The sequence below is a fragment of the Microtus oregoni genome, unplaced genomic scaffold (assembly GCF_018167655.1).
Source record: "Microtus oregoni isolate MIOR12 unplaced genomic scaffold, Mior012 000035F_ref0000213, whole genome shotgun sequence".
NCBI lineage: Eukaryota > Metazoa > Chordata > Mammalia > Rodentia > Cricetidae > Microtus > Microtus oregoni.
This window is the reverse complement of record NW_024543094.1, coordinates 25,940,968-25,958,713: the sequence shown is the minus strand read 5'-3', so window position 1 is coordinate 25,958,713 and position 17,746 is coordinate 25,940,968. Positions and strand designations below refer to the sequence as shown.

The window sequence follows — 17,746 nt, the reverse complement described above, 5'->3', positions numbered from 1 at the left end:
ATCATTCATTTCCATCTAAATACTTAGAGAAAAGTTAATCAATAGTATTACTACAAACCACACATGTACTAGCTGAACATAGCAGACAATGAGGAATACTGAGAACTCAAGAACAATCGCAGTGGGTTTTTGATTCTAATGCACGTACTGGCTTTTGGGGGAGCCTAGGCAGTTTGGATGCTCACCTTAAGAGACCTGGATAGAGGTGGGCGGTCCTTGGGCTTCCCACAGGTCAGGGAACCCTGATTGCTCTTGGAGCAGATGAGGGAGGGGGACTTGATCGGGGGAGGGGAGGGAAATGGGAGGCGGTGGAGGGGAGGAGGCAGAAATCCTTAATAAATAAATAAAATAAAATAAAAAAGAAACTGTAGAAGATCAAGTACTCCCTGAAAACATTCAAATTATGCTGTGCCTTTCAAGGAAATGCCTTTTCCTGCTACTTGAGTGACATATTCCTGGTCTTTAGAAGCAGTCAGTACTTGTGATGTGTTTGTGTGATGTGTTTGTCTCTTTCAGCAACTTTAGTAACCTTTTCTATCTCAATGCTCCTGTCAGATCACTTTGAAAGTATTCAGTCCCACCCCTTCTACCCTGCTTGTTTGACCTCAAAGCCTCATCTCAGAGCATTCACTTCAGAATCTTAGTGTCAAACAGACCTGTACTGCTCCTGTGTTCTTTGACGTGACATGGACTTTCAGTAGTCTCTGCCATGTACTCAGTCCCTGCCTCATGCCCTGCCAGCCTCAGACTTTTCATTCAATCCCCAAGGTGCTCTCTCATCAACTTGACAAGCAATTCTAGATAAACCTTCATCATCTTGACCAAAAATTATTATCTATTATGTTTTCTGATTCCATATTCTAAGACTCTACAGCTAGTGCAGAAAAGGCCACATTTCCAGCTTTGCCCAACACAGGAATGCTACTCTAACTTCTGTTAGGAAGACGGTGCTCAGAATATTGCTAGCATGTGGCATTCTTACAACACACTCAGGACCCACTCCTTCAATTCCCAGAATTTACCCCTGCTATTCTGCAGTACAATTCAACCTATTTTTAAGAATTTATTCTTTCTTCTTATCCTGAATTCCCGTCTCTGTTGCATACTTTTTTCCTGCCAAATATTCTTGTCTCAGTTAGGAAGTGATTTCATTCCTTTCTCATTTGCAAACTTTTTCCATTCTCCCCTTCCCTTTTTCTTTCCTCCTTTTCTTCCCCCTTCCCTTTCTGCAGCTTTAACTGAGACCAGACTGATTTCAAATTTGAGACCTACTGTCACGCCCTGCTTCCTCCCTTCTCCTGTACCATCCCTAAAGCACTCTATACTACTTCTGAACTCTTCATATTTCACCTTCCTTTTGCAGATTGATGACATATTCTCTCACGTCTTACATGTTCTTTTCATTTAAGCTGGTCCACCTTACTGATTTGCAAACAATGAATATTAGTGTACTCTGTGTCATATTTGAACACACCAATCTTTCCTCTCAGATTTCTCCTTCCACTATTATAATTTTCATATTTCTTTTCTGACTCTTACTTTCATCTCTTTTTTTTCTTTGACTGCTCCTGTGATTTGGTCATAAAATCAGATTGTGTCTGCCTTTAACCCCACACTTTCCTTCCTAAAATCTTGCCTTCTATTATTCCCAATTCTCATACTAAAACAGTTTCATTGATTGCACCTTTGTAGTTATCCCTGGGTCCTTTCTTTCTCATTTCACACATCTAAAGCAATAGTCAAGAGGTTCCTTCTTTATCACTAAAGAACTGTAGGGGTTTTAGAGATTACGAAACTTCTTGGAAAGTCAGACCCTCTATCTGTAACAGTTACTGCTCTCACTATCAGAAACAGTGAGCATTCAAAAGAACTGATTGCAAAGACTTCCAGACAGGCATATGGAAACTTTTACTCTATCTTCAGAATTAGCCCTATTCCACTTCCTCTGTAAAAACCCAAATTCAGCTCAGCAACCGCCTCACACAGTCTCTGACAGAATCTTTAGCTGTCTTCTGAGGGTTCTCAATCGCCACAAGTGGTTTGTTATAAGACAGGTGATTTACTGTAAAGAAAAGTAATTTGCAGTGGGTGTGGAAACAAGGCGGCTCACTACTACCCAGTCAATGGGCCAAGCGATGGGTCATAAACATTTTAGTAAAATCAAAGGGGAGTTAGTGCTGCTTACTTCAACAGTTAGAGAGGCCAAGTTTCTCAAGGAACTGATCTCATAAAGTTATTTGTGTTGGGAGCACTGATGTGTTTCTAAGTCAAGAGAAAGAGAGCTGGCAGGTTTGGCTTTCATCAGCTATGACTGCAGGGATGGTAAAAGGAGAGCTATTCTTCACCCTAAGGTAGCTGTGCTCTTTTTTTTTTTTTTTTTTTTTTTTTTTTTTTGGTTTTTCAAGTCAGGGTTTCTCTATGGTTTTGGAGCCTGTCCTGGAACTAGCTCTTGTAGACCAGGCTGGTCTCGAACTCACAGAGATCCGCCTGCCTCTGCCTCCCGAGTGCTGGGATTAAAGGCGTGCGCCACCACCGCCCGGCCGGTAGCTGTGCTCTTTAATCCACATTTTAGTCACACAACTGGGCAGCACCCTTACAGGCTAATTTAGACTACCACATCTAGGAGAGGACACTGTTTGAAAATTTAGTGCGATGTCTACCAGCTAGACTAGGACAAAAATAGACCTTTGTAAATAATCAGTGTATTTTGATATTTTTAATTTGTGTAACTTTGAATGAAATTTAACATTCTAGCACATGTTTTATCTACTTGAGATTGAATGGTAATTGCACTAATCACATGCAAAAATAATAAGAAAATTATATATGGTGCATTGCACATTCTGTTTGACTACAGTAATCATTTTTTTTCTGTGTATACATACTTAATATTTTTTTTTTTTTGTTAAGAAAGCACTGGAAGTTGGGAGAGAAAAGTGGTGTGGCAGATAGGGGAAGAACTTGAGGGGAGGGAATGAGGGTAGATTTGGTCAAATGACATTACATACATACTTGACATTTTCAATAAAATGAATTATATATATATACTATCTTTAAAAAGTAGTTGAAGCTAAGTGTGGTATTCTATGATTGTAATCATAGCACTTGGGAGATGGAGGCAGGAAGACGAAAAGTTCCAGGTCACAGTTGGCTATATGAGACCTTTTCTCAAAAGAGAGGTGGCCAGGAGATAATTATAGACACTGCACATACAAATTCTTCCCAACTCTCTTCTTCTCCACCTTTATAGGAAGCTATTTTTTCTCTCTAATATCAATGCTTCATATTCTGTTTAATTTTTTTTCCACTTGGTGAATCTTCTGCTAGTGCGTGGCACTGTCACCCTGTGGAGCCTGAGCCTAACTGGTGACTGTGAGTGGTATGCATTTCTATCAGAGTGCTACCAACGACACTTCACTCCCTGCAGCTGGAGTGCGTCCGTGCCCCACACCCATGACTGTTGGTCAATGTGTGTGTGGCTATTCTGTGGCTCTCCTATTGCCAGGTCAGCCATGATTTCCCTTCCCTTTCTCCCACAGTGGTGAGACTATCGTTATTTAAGGCAAATGTCTGCATTTGGACTTTACAACAGTAGTTGGTTCCTTTGTAAATGTTTCCTATCAGGTTATGATTTTTGACATGCAATTTTTCTTTTGGTTTTTATATGAGTATTTGGGAAAAGGACGCTACTTCATTCACTGCCAACTTCCCAGAATCATTCATTAAAACCTGCTTTTGATCCTTAAAGAACTTTTGTATTTATCATTAACTACATTATGAGTATTGCCATATGATACTTTATAAATTCATTTGAGTAAAAATATTACATATAATAGTTTTATATAATAATATAACAATGTATTATAATAAAATAATAATATTTTATTATTATACTTATCTTTCACTTGTTTAAAGATATTTTTATGGTCTGAAATGAGAGACTAAAGGAGTATGTGAACACACACACAAACACACACACACACACACACACACGTATATTTCTTGGAGTTCAACAAAAGATACTGTATTTCCCTAAGTATCAGGGAGGACAACTAAATAGTTGTAACTTTCTCTTATTTCTTCTTGATCAAATTCGATGTAGTTGGATGCAAGTCATCTACATCAGCACATGGAGTTTTTAGTTTGAGTGAAGAATGAGTGATCTGTGCTTGTCAAGAGACTGAATGAGGGTACCTTTATATGCTAAAGACACAAAGATGACTGAATCCCACTCAAGACCAGAGTGGGAAAAAATATCAGTATTAACTTATTACAAGAAAATTGTGGTGCAAAAACTTAAAAATTCCCATTCCCCAAGACAGCTTGGCAGAGAGTATGAGAGGGAAGAAAGCAGAGGTAGAGGTGAAACTGGAGTGGCAAGAGCTTACAAGGTGAGGTGACCAGAGAGTGGCCAATCCCAAAGCAGCCAGATCTCAAGGAAAACTGAAGAAAAAGCAAGAACTGTAGAGGAAAACACAGTGTGGCTGGTGTGAAAGTATAAAAGGCTTCTCCTTCCTCTTCAAAGAAATCAAAGCTTTTGACTTCTCATTCCGTGTCTGAGTAAAATTTAACAGATGTGTTTGTTTAGAGGATTGTAAGAAACACCAAGGAACAATGTTCTGTGGCACTGGTTCTGCTGCTTTCTCCGGTTTCACGTAACTCTAGAGGGAATACTCATTTAAGTCTCTCTGAGCGGTTATTTTAATAAGTCTCTTGATTGATATGCAGACTTTTCACTAAAGACAAATCTGAACCTTGCTTGTCTCATTCTGACATGAAGATGAACTCTAAGGTATTACCAATGCTACAAACTATGATAAAGATGGAAAAAAACATTTCCCCAAATAATACTTCAGATACAATCCTGTTCTCTGCATGGAACTACAACATTGCTTAGGTATATATGTTTTATTTATTTTCTTTTAGGTTACCTAAAAACCAATATGTTTTCGTATTGAAATTATGTCTTTTGTATATTTTGAGGCATATAATTCTTGGAAGAGAGGAGAACAAAAATATTCTAAATTTAAAAGAAAATATTTCCGTTAGACTATTTACATAATATATTCCCTTCCCTTCCCCTCCCTTCCCTTCCCTTTCTTTCTCTTCCATTCTGCTCTCTCTCTCTTTTAACAGGTACTCACTTCCTATTTGTCTGTTAGGCAAATGCTCTACCAACTAAGCTCTACCCCTGAGAAGCTTGACAAGGACCTTCTTTAATTCTTGAGTTCCTCTGCAGAAACACATCTTATCATTCATGAAGTCCATTGCATCTCTGGGTTTTTAGGATTAGTAACCTTTCAAAATGGGCCCAAATTTACACCTTCACAGTTTCTCTTCCCAGATCCTGAGTCTATAACAAAGACCTGTCCAGGATGATTAGCTTCCTGGCTTATGTGATGTCTCTTTACAACTAGTGGGGGAGTCACCATGCTCTTCTTTTTTTCATCTCTAGAACTTCCCTTTTGTCTCATTGATTTGAGGTGTGAATTTCAAGTCTTAACCCCTCTCTGTTGAGGCTATGTTCCTATATAATCAGACAGAGTGTGGATTTGACTCCTTTTGTTGAGCACCATCCTGCTCATCAAACAGGACTGCAAGATGAAGAATCATATAACATGATTCTTTTCTCTAACTGTTACATACTGGCAATGCTGGGGATTGAACCCAGGCTTTTGCACATGCTGGGTTACAAAGGAACTGCACTTCAGACCCACATGATATATCTTCAAATGCCAGGTCCATGCTATGAATGATACATACTGTGATTACTTATGACTAAATTTCAATACTCTTTACATAGGCTCAGGCAACCTCAAATTCTCTCCACATTCAGCTCTGCTTAGTCAAGATTCTTGTCTAGTAGTAAGCTACTGAACCAAAGTGATGTGATCCAAGGTCAACACCAAATGAGGAAAATAAGAGAGCATAAGATGAGACATGAGGTCAGACACAAAGTTAGGAAATATTGGAAATATTAACAAGGAGGAATTATTCTTTACAAATTCCCTGGGACTTCATATCACCCAGTGATGATGCATAATTATATCAAGTTTGTTTCTCCTATCAAAGAAAAGCTTGTTTCATTTTCTCAAAGAACACATCTCTTTTACTTCTAAGCCTGTGTCAGATATAACCCTGTCATAGAATCAATATTCAAAAATGAATTTTAATACATGATTAGCTTTTGTCTATTTAAAATTTATTTGAATCACAATGTTGATTAAATTATAAATATATGAATTAGCTGAAATTTGAAACTGTGAACATAGAACTAATGACTGAAAATTCATTTGCTAAAGTTGCTTTGTTTTGAATTATAAATTATTTTGTTTATACTTTGGTTTTATTGCCTAATCATCAAGAAAAAGTAAAAAAAAATTCCATTCATAAATGTAAGATAACCGATTTGTAAAGTAAAATGTCTTTCATTAATTGTCTCTCATATGGTAACAAAAACCACCATTAATATCATTATTGGTAATAAATTCCTTCATAGTTATTATTCCCTGAATTCTCAATTTTTTTAAATCTCTGAAATTAAAATTTAAAACTCTAGTTTTTGTACACTGAAAGTAATGTAACTGAAGTGTGAATATGTTGAAAATCCACATATTTCAGGAAGCAGTTTTGTGTCTATGCTTAAAATGTTTCACATGTGGACTTGATGAAAAATTAATTTAATAAAGGAATACACTGACTAGAATATGGAACCACAATTCTTTTTGAAACCAACATTTCTATGTTGTATTTGCATAACTAGGTTTATGTATTTATTTAGTAAAGAAGGATTGCTAAAGCTACAGGAAGAAATTACTCAAGAGTTGGTATGCTAAAGACAGTACCCTTTTTCTCCTGACATCCAGAAGAAAGCATTTGAATATCAAAAACAAATCATATCCTGTAAAATGCGACTGTTCAGGTTTGCAAAGGCTCAAGGAAACTGGAGTTTTTCATTGACTTATTTATGGCGATCTTATTTGTGAAGACCTTCACTGTAGATCTACTGCCCCTACCCTGTGTGTGTATGTGTGGGGGAGGGTCTGCATGAACATGTGGGCACATGAGCATGCACATCTGTATGCCCTTGTTATATATGTATTGAGTTTTATGGTCCTAACTACTACTTAAAAACAGTTAGGAAAGAGTGATTAAGAAAGAATTTAGGAGGCTGGAGAGATGGCTCAGTGGTTAAAAGCACTGGCTACTCTTCCAGGGGACTCTGATTTGATTGTCAGCACCTACTTGGCAACCTACAACTGTCTGTAGCTCCAGTTCCAGGGCATCTGACACCCTCACACAGACATGCATACAGGCAAAACACCAATATGCATAAAATAAAAATAATAAAATAAATCTTTTACAAAAAGAAGGAATTTAGTAGGAAACTCAATGAAAAATATATTTTTTTTTTTGTTTTTTCGAGACAGGGTTTCTCTGTGGCTTTGGAGCCTCTCCTGGAACTAGCTCTGTAGACCAGGCTGGTCTCGAACTCACAGAGATCCGCCTACCTCTGCCTCCCGAGTGCTGGGATTAAAGGCGTGCGCCACCACCGCCAGGCAATGAAAAATATTTTATTCATTATTTTTAATAATTCTTCCCAATGAAGTAAAATAAATAATTCATTAAATTATAAACCCTGTTTTAGTTTCAGGAATTTAAGCAAAAATATACCAGCCATCAAAGTAAATGAACGATGACAGCTATTAAATGAATTTTACTTTAATGACTACATGTAACAAATAATCACTATGAACTCTACGTGTTGTCTCAAAATACCTAGTGATGTACATGACAAAATTCTAGCTTGACAGAACAAAAAGTTAAGACAAAAAAACCACAGAATCTGAATAGTGTCCCGTTTTCTGTTTTATTTTACAGTGTATGTGGGGGGTGTTTGTATGAGAGGAAAGCTGTGGGGACCAATTTCTCTCCTATCCTGTGAGATTCTGGAAGAGAACTCAGGTTTTAGAGCTTGGTGGAAAGCACCCTTACCCACTGAGCCATTTTGCTGGCCCTCTCTTTTTGAAGGAGCACTTTGTAATCTTTGCTTTTGTGTTGTTATAGCTCTATAAACTGTCACCCAGTGGTGCAGCTTCTTTAACGAGGGCATAAGCATTTCTACTGCTTTGCTGTTTTACCCCACTTGCAGGCTCTCCTGACAACTGAATATCATCTTTTACGCCCTCTAAGAATAGAAACAAGAAGTAATTTTTCAGCGCATCATTTTTCCCCTTGTTTTCTTGCAATTGAACTATGAAGTACTTTACGGGCAAAATCCATTTGTAAGAAATATGTCACGTCAATAAAGAAAGATTCGTGTTCCTCTGGAATGGTTTCTCTATTTACTATGTGGGTTTGCTAATTGTGTCTTCCCAACTCCCCAGTGTTATTCACACAGCAGCTGGAGAGTGAGGTGGCAAACTCTCCTAAACAGGCTTTCTTCCCACGCAGCAGCAGCTGGGCCCTTGCCTGTCTGTCTCTGGCTTTCTTCCTGGTGGCACTGTAGACTGCCAGGAAAAGTTGAGGGCCACAGCTGCCTGTTTTCCTTCAAATTCTCCATGAGTCCTTGTTATTCACAAATATTTCTTGGGGTAGGGAACCCACAGAGTATCCAGTGGCCCAGAGGACTCTTGTGTTGCACAGACTCCACACCCCGCTGAGGAGTCCTGAGCCGGAGTGATGGCTTTGCAACCAGCTGTTGAAGGGCTGAACAAGAGGCTTTACCATCTTGTCGCTATTTCTCCGTGGGATTGGACTCTGGAATTGAGCTGGAAACACACTGCTCATGCAAGTTTTAGGCACTGAGGCTTCTGTCTGTTAGTATTTATCTGTGTTTGATAGTAACTACATGACATAATCTGAGCACCGATGAATATACAGTTAAAGGAATCATTCTCTGTGTTCTTAACTTTGATATTCTACAACCCCATTAATGCCGATACTACAGAGTAAACTGCAAAGTCCTTATAGGTTTTAGTCTACAACTCAGGGTGAACACTTGGGAAATCCACGAGATTTGGTTGAGGAAAGCCACAAAATCCCCCACTGGTGTGCATGCTGAGGTTTCTGTTTGCTTCACCATTCTGTGATTTTGTTCACCGAAAACACTGGGCACTTTCAGGAAAGGCAGATATTTTGGTTCTCCAGAAATGAAAAGACTTTCAGAGCACATGGTAAATGTTTTGATTTTGTATTTTAAGTTCTTTTGTGAAATTATTTTGTAGCTTCTAAATCAAGGCAGGGTACACATTTTAAGAATGGTGGAGCAGCTTCTCCTGCTAGAGAAGTTTGCTACTTAGGCCAGCAGTATGCTTTTATTTATATCTTACTTGCTGTTGCTTTATTTTATCAATATATGCCAATAGTTCCATAAAAAGTCTTAAGATAATTGTAATCATACTTACTTAAAGTACTAAACGTAGCTATATCTAAACCGAATTCTTCAATGTGAAATCTCCAATTTAAACCATACACTTTCTCTCCACTCACTGCCCTATTAGCTGCATGTGGTGGGCACCTCCTGTTTAGGGTTGCCACACAGCAGGAGCTCAACAAGTAGTAAATACACGGACTAGTAAATGATCAAAATAATCAGTTGCTTTTTAAGCTTCTTCTAATTTATTTTTTCTTATTTATCAAAACTGTTTTTTTTTCTAAAATGTGATATGTAGAAAAAGAACCAACATTTCTTTGCCAATCTTCTTTCCCCTTCCAAGATTACTTTCAAAAACCAATATTTTCCAATAGAAATGAAGGCGAGCTATAGAAATCAATGAAATCTGTCTAGTGAACACAATCAAAAGGAAACCTCAGAGAAAACAGTTGAGAGAGCGAGGTCGTATTCTGCAGCCCAGGCTGGTCTTACACACACAATCCTGCCCTAGCCTCATTCGTGCTGCAGGGAGGCAAAATGCCTTTTGATAATTTGCAGTTATTTAAATTGTCAATGAGATAAATTAAATTCATTTTTGCGTATGCATGTGTGCGTCTGTATGTGTATGTGTGTGTGCGTGCATTTTTTTAAATGCGTGATTATTTAAAAAAGAATTCAAGCTAGTCACACTTGAAGTGATTCAAGTAGTGCTTTTGGGACTACTTCATACACAGAAAGTTCTTCAGCCTTCAGAAGATGAATTGCTATGCTTACCTATAGGCAAAGTCAGGACCAATGCATCATGTGAGTTCCTTTCTGAACTAAAAGTGGCACTGTTTCTATAATCTTTGCCATTACCATTTTTATTTTATTTTTTATATTTACTTTATCCCTTTGTTAGACTCCTTTCTCTCTGGGGATATCTGCAGTATCTTCAGCAGGTTAAGATACTCATAGGTTGCACTTTCCCATTAAAAACAAAATTCCAGTATTTGGAACTAGAGAGATGGCTGAATAGTTAAGAGGGCTTGATACTCTTGCAAGGAAAACTGATTTTAATTCCCTGCACCTACGTTAAGCAGCTCACAACTGGCTGTGATTCTAGCTAAGGAGATGTAATCCCCCTTCTAATACGTACGCACCTGCACATGCGCACACGCGCGCGCACACACACACACGAGATGAATGCACATAAACACTCATACCCATAAAATTCCAATATTTTAAAATCATATAATCTATTTCTTAGAGTTGTGCTATGTCTTGAGTTTCCATCAATTTCTTCTTAATGCAAATCTACACAGTAGTCAAATGTGAAGTATTGCTTAAGTATGCCAAGAAAATTCAACAGAGCGTCCAGTATGATCTTTTGAAGCTTACTAATTACATTATTTCAGTTCAGATTAATAGATTATTTTCCTCATGTTGGGGGCAAGATTGAGGGTGCATCAAGGTGGTAGAATTCATGCCTGGCATATGTAAGGGCCCAGATCCAATCCGCCCATACAAGAAATCTCTAGTTCGCATAATTTTTGTTATATAATGATGTTTTCTTTGTCCAACCTTGGATTTAATTTTTTGCACTATTCTTGTCAACTTTGAACTTTCTGTTCTTTATTTTTAGTGAAAATTATCATAAATCACAAAATTTATGCTTGGAAATATTGAGCAATAATTAAATTTAAAGAGGAATATTGGACAACTGGCTCATTCCAAAAAGGTATCAGTTTGATCAAAACTTGTGAAAAATTTTAAGGTGCATTTTTATGTATTTGTCTCTGTCAGTTTGTTTGAAAACAATACACTGCATTTAAAATGATGTTAAAGCACATGTAGATATGACAGATTTTGATCAAAATCGAAATGTTTGAGAAAATTACAATAAAGCCAGACAGATACTCAAAGTATAAGCTAACCAGTATAAAACTCAAAGAAAATGCTCAGTCTCAAATCTGCAGAGGGTGACGGAGGATGGAAGGTGAGACATTAATGAGAAAGAGGCTATGCTCCAGGCTGAACAGAAGGATGGGGTTCCTGTGTGTGAAGACAAAGATGTAAGCCCATGGATTCGCTTGTCTGACCACAGTTTATGGAGTGACGGCTTGTTTTATCACCTCATTTCCTTCTTACAAACAAGAAGTTTAAAAACTAATTCGAAGTAAACACCACGTAATAATGTATGTCTGTGCCCACAGATTGTATAAAGGTTGGTACATATTTTCTGGAGAAATAAAACATATAGATAACAGGCTAAGTAATTACTCAAATTGGAAAAACAACAAAAACAATAACTACATAAATAGACAAACATTTGGGCAATGGTTTTGGCATGATTAATTAATTCTTTAGACTGTTTAATTCTTTTTGATTACTCTACTTTGAGAAATCTCTTATACAGACATAGTGTATGTCTTAAGATACACATCACACTACACTTTAATTACAGCCAATGAAGAAAAACCGTTAGCAGAGAGGGGCAGTAAGCAGCACTTTCTAGTGGTTAAAGGTTTGACTTCTGAAGTTGGAGCATCTGCACTCAAATTCTCACACTCTCACAGAGTGAATGAGGGATGTTAAGTAAATTATCTAAGGTTCATGCCTCAGTTTCCTTATGTCTAAGATGAATATCATCCTAGGCCATAGTTCTTCATGAGGACTAAACGAGGGGATGGGGAGGGGGAGCAGTCTCTTCCCTCATCATATATGCTCATGAAAGGGCTCATTACAGAAGGAAGGAATGGTAAGAGTGGTTTGGGAAGAGGTGTTCTAAAGTGGGAGATTAGTTGTGTGAGTTTTGACTCATGGACATAGTTGCTACATTTAGTCTGTGATACAAGAAGTAAACTACTGAATTTGAGGTTTCATTATACAATATACATCAATATACATTAGGCAATACTTTGGACATCATTGAACTTTGAATAAATTACTAAAAATAAATCTATTTTACTATACTCAGTGACAACAATTTGCCACAGTTTAATTGATAATGTGAAACTTATTTAATGAAATCTCTGGTTGACACACTAATGGTCCCTAAAGACCATTGGTCCAGTTCCATGTAGTGAACTGGAAATTCCATCAGAGTTACCTTCTATGTATGGCCCAAGACACACTGCACATCATGGGATGGAGAGGTTGTTCTAATCAAGTGGGTCAAATGGAAACACCAAGGGCTTTAAAGGAGGCAACAAGGTCAGAGTTAGCTGTGATGGTTGAAACAGACCATGGAATGATAGAAAGAGAGGCCAGGAGCCAAGGAAAACAGACAGGCTCTAGAAGTTAAAAGAAGCTGGGAGAAGATTATTCCTGGAGAATTAGGATGACGCAACCCTGACAATTCCTTGATGTGGTGAGACTAACTTTGAAGTTCTGACCTTCTGCTCTGTGAGATAATTTCTGTACTGCTTTAGGCCACTAGGTTTATGGTCATGAGCTTCAGTATCTACAGTATCTACATGTTAGTACATGACATCTTAAATTGTGAAATGAAGCTTTTTTTTTGTACCACTCAACTTTCAGAAAAAAATGATTGTTCTTTTTTTCTGTTTAATTTTTTTTAATTTTTAATTTTTTTTATTGAAAAAAAAAAATTCCACCTCCTCCCAGCCTCCCATTTCCTTCCCCCTCCTCCCACTCCTCTCCCCCTCCCTCTCCAGTCTGAAGAGCAGTCAGGGTTCCCTGCCCTGTGGAAAGTCCAAAGTCCTCCCCCCTCCATCCTGGTCTAGGAAGGTGAACATCCAAACTGGCTAGGCTCCCACAAAGCCAGAACATGAAGTAGGATCAAAACCCAATGCCATTGTCCTTGACTTCTCAGCAGCCCTCATTGTCTGCCATATAGCTATCCTCCTGGTTATGGGAGGTAGACAAGATTTCCGGGCAAAAAATTGGGATCTTGGGGGTGGGGTGGGAGGGGGTAAGGGGAGATGGGGAGAGAAAAGTTAGAAGGGAAGGAGGGGGTAACTTGGGGAAACAGGAGGATTGGGATAAAGGAAGGTTGGACAGGGGAGCACGGAACCACAATTCTTAGTTAAAGGAGCCACTTTAGGGTTGGCAAGAGACTTGACCCTAGAGGGCTCCCAGGAGCCCATGGTGATGTCCCCAGTTAGTCCCTTGGGCAGCTGAGGATAAGGAACCTGAAATGACCCTATCCTATAGCAATACTGATGAATATCTTGCATATCACCATAGAACCTTCATCTGGCGATGGATGGAGATAGAGACAGAGACCCACACTGGAGCACCGGACTGAGCTCCCAATGTCCCAATGAGGAGCAGAAGGAGGGAGAAGATGAGCAAAGAAGTCAGGACCATAAGTGGGGGGGGGCACCCACCTACGGAGAAGTGGGGCTGATCTATTGGGAGCTCACCAAGGCCACCTGGACTGTGACTGAAAAAGCATGGGATAAAACTGAACTCTCTAAATATGGTGAAATGAAGTTTTTTTTGATTTTTTTATATCTAGGTCTGTATTAGGCTCTTCTGCTTTCTGTGTCTTTTTGGTGCATAACTCAACCCATATATAAATAGCTACTGGGTAGCTTTAAAAAGGAATAGTTGATAGCTCTCCAAAGAGGCAATAATAAGATAGAAAGATGGCATTAAGCCTGAGTATCAATTTACATTGCAGTAAAGTTGCAATGTCATTAAGTGGTTAAATATTAAGTTATATAACAAAGACTTCCAAAGAGATTGATTAAAATATTAATGATATTATTTCTGTGTCCTTTTCTTTTTCTTTTTGTCTTCCCACTGTCCTAATTTTCTGCAAGTAGTATCACTTTCATGATGGCAAAGCACATCAACATTTTTTTTAATAAAGAGACAGCATTTTACAATGAAACATGAAATGTAATATAAGCAGCATCACTATATTCGATCACAGGTGCAAAAATACCAATCTAATGAATAATTAAACATTTTCAGAATCACAGGTCTGTATGTTCCATGTTGTGTGGTCATCATGGGTGGCTTGTTTTAAAAAGCACTGGTTAGCTTTAATAACGATACTGCTACAAACATCCACTGAGCAGTTACTGTGAACTGCATGACCAGAACAGCAGGTGATTTGGAGAAAATGTGTTTTAGCAGCTTCTGGCAATCAGTTCAACAAAAAAGCCAGCAGACTGATTTGTCTTCCATTTTACATGGAAAAATGAGTTATTCCTGAAACTATGGCTGTTTGTTGTTGGAAAAGTCATTCCAGCTTCTTTAGCCTCATTCTTTCTCTGTTAGATATGAGGGTATAGGATTAAGTTGACCATAATATTCCCCATAGCCCTATTAGTCTATAAATGTGTGACTAAGAACACTGCATACACAATTAGGATTATAGCCTCAGGATATTAACCAAGGAGACTAATTCAAATAGACAAATTTTAAAAAAATCTTCTCTTGGGTTTTACTGTCTCATTTTGCCATCATACAGGTGCGGCCGTGGCCATGAGTGAGCTTCAACCACATCCATCGCAGTGACACTGTGAAACATGCCGCTAACGCCCTCAGCATCAGTCGCTTCACGGCATCTGCTTTTTCACAACATCAGAAACTAAACTGCAGTGTACTAAAAGATCCAAACACGCGTTGGCTTCAGGCTGTGGTGGCCTGATGCCGGGCTGGTCAGCTGAGACTTGCAGCTTGTCACTTGTCAGCTCTTTAAGGAATGTATTCAGAACCTCGGGTTAGAGACCCACATTCTTCTAGGAAAATCAGACATATTAAAGCAACTTAACAGCTCTCCAAGTATACAAAAGGCCTGATGCATGCCCAGTAACTATGGTGTGAAATGAGGATACCATGTCTGGAGTCTGCCTTAAATGAAATTTCATTCTAACTTTGAAATGTCCATGGATATTTACTACACATTTTTTTTTATTTTAGGAAATATTGATAACATGTCTGTTCTTTGAAAACGACTTCAGTTACTTAACTTAGATTTGAAGGAATTTATGAGTCTTGTAGGGTATAATAATCACACACAGATTGAGCGCTAATACAAACCAGAAAGATAAATGTCGAAGAAAGACAGGAGTGAGAGAAGAATCAAGCCCACATGTTCTGTCACGGAGATGCATGAAGACAGATTACATGGTGCATGTCACTGAAGGCTGCTGGACACCCAAAGATAAGAACCAAGGTGGAAGGAGACAGATTTGTTGATGGAAGAAACAGAATGAATGCTTTTTTTTTTTTTGCAGGGATAGGGTTTGGGACATTCAGAGTGTATCTGGAGAAGATAAGAATAAAATATGGTAATTCCCACTCCAGGCTGGAGAGTCATGACAGAAAGATGGACACAATGGGTAAAATCTGGCTCTCAAATGCTTTGAATAGCCACATAAGAAGACCACACTTTATTCTATAGATAAAAGAGAGCCATTTGGGACTTTGACACAGTTATCTAATTGATCTACACTCAGCCATCCCTATTATAGGGGCCAATGGTAATTCTCATCCTGTTATTGTGAAAGCATTATAATTTCTCACTCGACAAGAGAATGAGATTCCAGACTGTTTTCCCACATATTGTGCAGTGAATTCAAATTCAACTCTCACATGTCTGAAAATCTGCAAAAAAGGTTCTCTGTGTCCTTCTAGCACTTCAGTATTGTCCACTGTTGGAAGAGGAATCCTCCTGTAAGTTCCTACCACAGAAGGTGCAGCTATGAGGGACTGAAAGTATCTAGTGGTTTTGAGGCTCCACTGGTCCAGGCTTCTAGACCCCCATGTTTGACCATGGCCCCTGTGCATACTCCATGTTTCTTATGGCATTGGAGTTAAGCCTAAATTCTGTATAGGACAGAATCGCATCCAATCAATCTTACTGTGGATATGTGGGTGTGCATTTATGCAGAAATGAATAAATACATGTTATACACAATGGTAGTATCACATTGTATCTCAATTTTATACCTATCATTTTGCAGCGGAAGCTGTATTTTCTCTTTATTTTACAAGCATTTTGAGAACAGACCTACTTTATTGTCTTCTATACACAGCCAATTTTCAATGAATATTTATTTATCAATTTATTCAAGTCCTCCTGTTTCCAGGTTAGGCTGGATTTTCCCCAGGGTAGGAGAACAGCTGGTTAACATATTTGGTATAAGAGAACTGGAAAGTGTGATTTTTATTTTCCCTTAGGTCTCTAAAGGGAAGATGGCTTGTTTGTTTAAGAGCTTCAGAGATAAGAGGTCTGACCTCATCATCTGAAAGTAATCTATCAGTGCAGACGTGAGTGGGTGCAATGCGTGTGACATCAGCCAGCCTGACACTGACAAATCATGTGCCAAACATTAAATCCAGGTGGTGTTTGCTAGTTCACACAGCCCATCCTCCAGCATGGCTTTCATGGCCGAATCTGGTACTCACCTCAATGAAGAAGATGCTGGCTGCTGATGTTGGGTGGTGATACATATAAACTGTCACCAGAATGGCTGCTGCTATAATGAGGATCAGGATCAGGATTCCAACAATGAGGCCGGCGTGAAGGCTTCCTCCTTTCTTCTCAGCTGCACTGTCGTCTGTAGAGGCTGAAAGAAGATTCCAGTTGTCAGGTCCGTCATATGTGTTCCCTTAAACTCAATTTTCTTTTGTGGAAAATTTGTGTATGCAAGCAAGTAACACTGAATATTTATCATGTTAGTTCAGGCTTGTGTGTGTGTCCAAACAACTTATGTCTGAATTTATTTAAGCAACAAAACCCTTAATATTAATGGCTAAAATAAATTTAATGTTTTCAGTGGTGCTGGTAATTGAACCCATAAACTTGTGCATGTTAGGCAAGCAGCCTACTGTTTAGCTACATCATTTTTTTTTAGATACATCATTCTTATAGTAGAATATCAATTTCTAGTTTAATAAACACAACTAGTAGCCTTTTAGGAATGTGTGTATATGTTTATATGTGTGCATGTATATATGTAGATGTATATGATCTTGTATGCTTATATAAGTGGGGCAGGCAACTTCTTTAATTGCTCTCAGCACTGCTTTCGAGAAAACTTTAACTGAAGCAGGCTAGTTGGCTAGATGGTCTGGGTATGTCAGGATTACAATCTTAACATGAGTGATGGGGATCTGAATATCCTGACTAAACCTTCTCATGAAGCCCTATTTGATTAGTCACTTATATCCACCCAAACTGTGAGAAAAATCTCAGATTCTGTTTAACTTACAGTAATTTGACCCCAGCTCTCTGTCTCTCCAAACTGACACTGCTATTGCTCCAGACTCAGTGCCTTTCAAAATCTCTCTCATTCTGTGTGGAATTTTCCATGGATGAGCATTACTTTTTTTCCAGTTGGCAACTCAGACATTTCCACAAAGTCTATGCATGTACCTCAAAGCACAATTCTCAAAATCTGTTTT

At 38.4% G+C, this 17,746-nt stretch overlaps 1 protein-coding gene across 1 annotated transcript in view; it reads right to left on the bottom strand.

The window, feature by feature from the left end:
* The window catches only part of Plxdc2 (plexin domain containing 2), a 398,667-nt gene that overhangs the window by 10,981 nt on the left and 369,940 nt on the right, over positions 1–17,746 (bottom strand). Inside the window, exon 13 of the mRNA XM_041630585.1 lies at positions 16,748–16,908. Coding sequence (XP_041486519.1) covers positions 16,748–16,908 — 161 coding nt within the window. The remainder of the gene's footprint in view (positions 1–16,747; positions 16,909–17,746) is intronic.